The following is a 4,893-nucleotide window of genomic DNA, read 5'->3' as shown; positions in this document are numbered from 1 at the left end:
TCTCTCCTTCCCACCTCTGCTTTAGAGTAAGTTGTGATCATTGGGGCTCACAGACGATTTTTTTTAAAGGAGCTCGTTACTCACAGGTGATATTCTTCATTTTATGAGCCTATCTGTTATTTAGCTAAAAGGTGACCTCAAGGGATAATTTTTGTTTTAGGTTTAAAGAGTATCTCAGGGAGAGAGTCTTGGAGAGTCTTTTACTCTCAACTGCTCCAATAAGTCTGGGCTTTCAAATAATTTGGGTTCTGTTCCACATTTTTCTCCCATCTTATAAGGATCCATCTTATGTGGCCTTGATCAGAACAGTCAGTAGTGGTAGCTGGGCACCATCTAGTTCTTCTGGTCTCTGGGGAGATGAGGCCATGGATTCTGTCTACTATTAGTTCTATAGATTACATTCTTCTCTGAGTCTTTGGGTTTCTTCTTTCTCTTTTCTTCCAGATGAGTAGAGACCAATAGTTGTATCTTAGATGATTGTTCACAAGTGTTTAAGATCCCAGACACTACTCATCAGGCTGGGATGTAGAATATATACTTTATGAACTATATTATACCAATTAATTGAGCTGTTTCAGTTACTGAACTTCTTGATAACTCAGTTTCTTTATTTGTAATAAAGAAACAGTGATTACCTCTTAGGATTATTGAAACAATGCATAAAAAGCATTTAGTGTGGCACCTGGCACATAGTACAAATGAAATAAATATAAGCTATTTGCATCACTGTATTTAAAGTTTAAATTAAATTTAATGTTTCTTTCTTATGATTCTGACTGTAGCCAACATCTAGTGGGCTCCTGCCAAGAGCATATCTTTTCTGTATGTAGACTTTTCTCATCCACATGGTTTTTCTGAGAATGGTCCTGTTTACACAACACAGCACATGCACCTGGGTAGAGATCCAAGGGTGGGCACATGACTCAAAGTGGACTAATTGGTCCATTTCCAAAGAATCTGCAACTGAACTAAAGAGAGAGTTGAATAATTTGGTTTTGGGTGGCTGGATCAATAATAAGTGCAAGATCTGGAGTTGTTGGTGGCCATATTTTCTGTTTTGTGGATTAAGAAGTAGAGAAAGCCAGCCTACAGCGAAAAAAAGAGAAAAGAGCAGACCCAAAGAGGATGAGAGACGGGGGGAAGAGGGTGAACTTTGGTGGTGCTGGGTTCGTAGTTCTAGTTCATTCCAGAAACCCAGCTGTATTCTTGTCCTTGAGTTCCAAGATACACCCATGCATCCTTACAATAAGCTCTTTTCTGCTTAAGTTAGTCTGTGTGGGTTTTTCTTTCTTGCAATCTGAAGAATCCTGCCTCAATCACCACTTCATCACTTCTCCATCTCCGAACACCACTTGCCTCCCTCACGTCATTCTTTCCCTGAGTTTCCTTCTTTCCTTTGTCCATTTTCCACCAAAAAATAGAAACACATCCTGGTCCCACAATAAGAACATCTTTTTTTTGGTGTTTGACTCAACAAAAATTATGGAGAGAGACAAGAAGACAAAGATTTTCTTACCCTGACAAGTGTTCTCATTGAGATTCTTGAATTGTGTTCCCCCAGAAAGGAGTCTGTATCCAGAGACACAACGACAGTGGAAACTTCCTTCAACATTCTGACATTCAGCATTTATTCCACAATACACATTAAAGGGTGCTTCACATTCGTTAACATCTGGAACACAAAGGATACATTTAGTTATTCAGTCAACAAACATTTATTGTGCATCTACTGTGTGCCAGAATCTGTCCTTCTTTCTCCAAGGTCTGTCCTAGCATTTCAAGAAAATTCAGCTTAGGTAATGGTTCTCTTTGTTCTTTCCTTTCCTCATTGACTTTTGTTGGGTTCTTCAAGAAAAAGACATTAAAAACAAACAAACAAAAACAAAAAAAACACCCAAAACCCAACCCACAACAAACCATTTTGTATTGCTGATAATTTTTTTTGGTTCAGGAGTTCTGGAAGGACTTATCTGGGATGAGGCGAAGGGCATTTTTTGTTTTGTTAATTTCTTTCCATTTTGAGGGTCACTGCAGTTCTTCTACAATGGTGACAATTAGGTAATGAAAAATGTGTAATCCTCCTATCATGTAAAAAAAAAAACCCAGGAAATTTGGGACTTTTAGGGTTTGAGACAGTGTGGCAGACACTGTGTTGCATACTCAATAATCATTCCACAGTCTTTTCTTGTTTCTTTGTTTAGGAGGCTAGTCACAGGGATCTGATTCCCATTTCTCAGATACTCTTTGTCCCAGTCTCCCTTTCTACCAGGGTGGCCATGTGACACAGCCCCAGCTAATGAAAAGTAAGGGATGATCTTCTGGGAACAATTATGCTTCCTGATAAAAAGGACAGATAGGAGAGGTGAACTTTGCTGGCTGCAACGCTCTCCCAAGTCTTCCTGAATTTTGATATTGTGTTAAGATGTATAGTCAGGAGTTATGTCAGCCATCTTGGGGTTATGATATACAAGCATGTTGAGGTTTGGGAGCAGGAAAGTGGAGAGAGTTTGGGATCCTTGATTCTGTGGCTGATGAGCAACTTGTGTGAGATATCATGTGTCCCTATGGTTGCGTTCTTCACAATTAGTCAGATATTTGGTTTCTTGCAATGGAAGTACTAATTGTAAGGGATATGTTGTTGCTGTTGTTATGTGCTGTCGAGTCAGCCCCGACTCATAGCGAACCCTCCTTGGGTTTCCAAGGCAGTATCACTACGGAAGTAGAATTGCCCAACCTTCCTTCTGAGCAGTGGCTGGTGGGTTTGAACTGCCAGCCTAAGGGATATATATACATATATATATATATATATATATATATATGATGTCAGGGAGTCAGATAGTGGTGGTTTGTACTACTAAAAATGATAAAATGTCATCCTTTTGTCTTCTTGTGGTAGATTAAAGATGGGTACACATTCTCTGATACTACTTCCATTGAGAGATGGGATCTATTTCCTCTTTCCTTGAAACTAGTCTAATCTGTGCTTGCTTTGTCCAATAAAATACATTGGAAGTGACGCTATGTGGGGCTTGCCTTTAAGTGAACTGGCAGCTTTTCCTTGTTCTCTTGGAAGCCATCTGTTATATAAGAAATGTGATGCCTCTGATACACTAAGTCATATGGAGAGGTCCAGGAGAAGGAGACAGAAAGGGGGAGAGAAACACATGCATGTCAAGGAGCATCAAGGTGCCTGATGTGTGAAGGAAGAAGCCAACTTGGAAGTGTCTCCTTCAGCCTCAGCTGACTCCATATGAATTAGAGATGACCTCCCTCCTCACTCCAGACAAGTCCTTCCAGAACTTCAGCAATACAAAATGTTTTCTTTTTTTAAAAGTTTATATTTGTTATTGAGAATAACATGCACCATACAGAAAACATACACCAATTCAACAATTTCTCCATGTACAGTTCCGTGACATTGATCACATTCTTCAAGTTGTGAAACCATTCTCACCCTCCACTGTTCTTCCTCCATTAACATAAATTCACTTCTTCCTAAGGTTTCTATCTAATCTTTCAAGTTGCTGTTGTCATTTTGATCCCATATAGATAGCTCTTAAAAGAGCCTAACACTCAAGGCAGACATTTACTTTGTTACCATTGTGGTTGTTAAGTGCTGATGAGTCGGTTTTGACTCACAGTGATCCTGTGTACAACAGAACAAACCAGTGCCTGGTCCTTAGCCATCCTCACAGCCATTGCTATACTTGAGCCCATCATTTCAGCCACTGTGTCAATCCATCTCATTGAGGGGCTTCTCTTTTTCACTGACCCTCTACTTTGCCTGCCATGATAATCCTTCTGAGACTGGTCCCTTCTGACAACATGATCAAAGTACATGAGACAAAGTCTGGCCATTCTCACTTTGAAGGAGCATTCTGGTGTACTTCCTCCAAAACAGATTTATTCATTCTTCTAGCAGTCCATGGTACATTCAATCTTTGCTAACACCACAATTAAGAAGCATTAATTACTCTTTGGTTTTCCTTATCTGTAACTATATATATATATATATATAATAGCTAACAATGGGCAAAGTTATGATAAGTTCTTAGCCACAGCCAACCACCCTAAGGGAGCAAGTAGTTGGACCTGTGGGTGCAGGACCATGGTCTGTGGTAGTTAAAGTTGGCTGGGCCTGGTTGAGTGGCTGGGCAGCTGGTGGTAGTTATTCCCCATGATGAGACTGGCAACCAACTCCATGGTGGAATCTACCACAAGCAGCTGAGTAGCTGCTTTAGGGATGTGGTCTGCTTCCTGTATATAAGAAGTAGCTTTGGGAATGATCACCAACTTATGGCATGCTTGAACCCTCCATGTAGTTGTGTCGTTGTTCAGCAGTCTACCATGCTCTGTCAACCTTGGGACTTTCAATGGATTTGAATTAATGGCCTGCCATGTGGTTTGGTAACATTGAGACTGTGCCTTTTTACTTGTCAACCTTGGGCTTGTCAGTCTCAGCAGCCAGCAGCTATCTGTGTGAAGAAAAGCCTCTAGCTTCAGTGGGCCAGGAGCAGGAGGCAGAGCTGAAGCCCAAGGTTGAGGGGCTTTTGCCCAGTCCCTAGAGCCTGGCACTTGGAACTCATACTTAAAGCCTCCAAACTGTAAAAGAATAAACTCCTATTTATTTGACCCAACTCATTTGTGGTATATTCCTGTCAGAGTGGCACTAGGTAACCAAAACATGGTTACAGGGAACATCAAGCTCAACTGGCATAACATACTACACAAAAACATTATTCTACATCCTTCTTTGGTGAGTAGTGACTGGAGTCTTAAAAGCTTGCAAGTGGGACGGTTCCGGCAAGATGGCGGACTAGGCAGAAGGATTGCACAGACCCTCTTCAACAAAGAAAAGGGAAACCAATTAACACAGACACAGAAGATAATCTT

General features: G+C 40.7%; 1 protein-coding gene across 1 annotated transcript in view; it reads right to left on the bottom strand.

The window, feature by feature from the left end:
* Positions 1–4,893, bottom strand: part of ADGRE3 (adhesion G protein-coupled receptor E3) — a 97,305-nt gene that overhangs the window by 56,993 nt on the left and 35,419 nt on the right. Inside the window, exon 4 of the mRNA XM_042782754.1 lies at positions 1,517–1,672. Within this exon, the coding sequence (XP_042638688.1) occupies positions 1,517–1,672 (156 nt within the window). The remainder of the gene's footprint in view (positions 1–1,516; positions 1,673–4,893) is intronic.

Source organism: Orycteropus afer, unplaced genomic scaffold (genome assembly GCF_000298275.1).
Source record: "Orycteropus afer afer isolate SDZICR_OR568_19922 unplaced genomic scaffold, OryAfe1.0 scaffold00460, whole genome shotgun sequence".
Taxonomy (NCBI): domain Eukaryota; kingdom Metazoa; phylum Chordata; class Mammalia; order Tubulidentata; family Orycteropodidae; genus Orycteropus; species Orycteropus afer.
The sequence above is the reverse complement of the archived record's forward strand: the minus strand, read 5'-3'. Positions and strand labels throughout refer to the sequence as shown.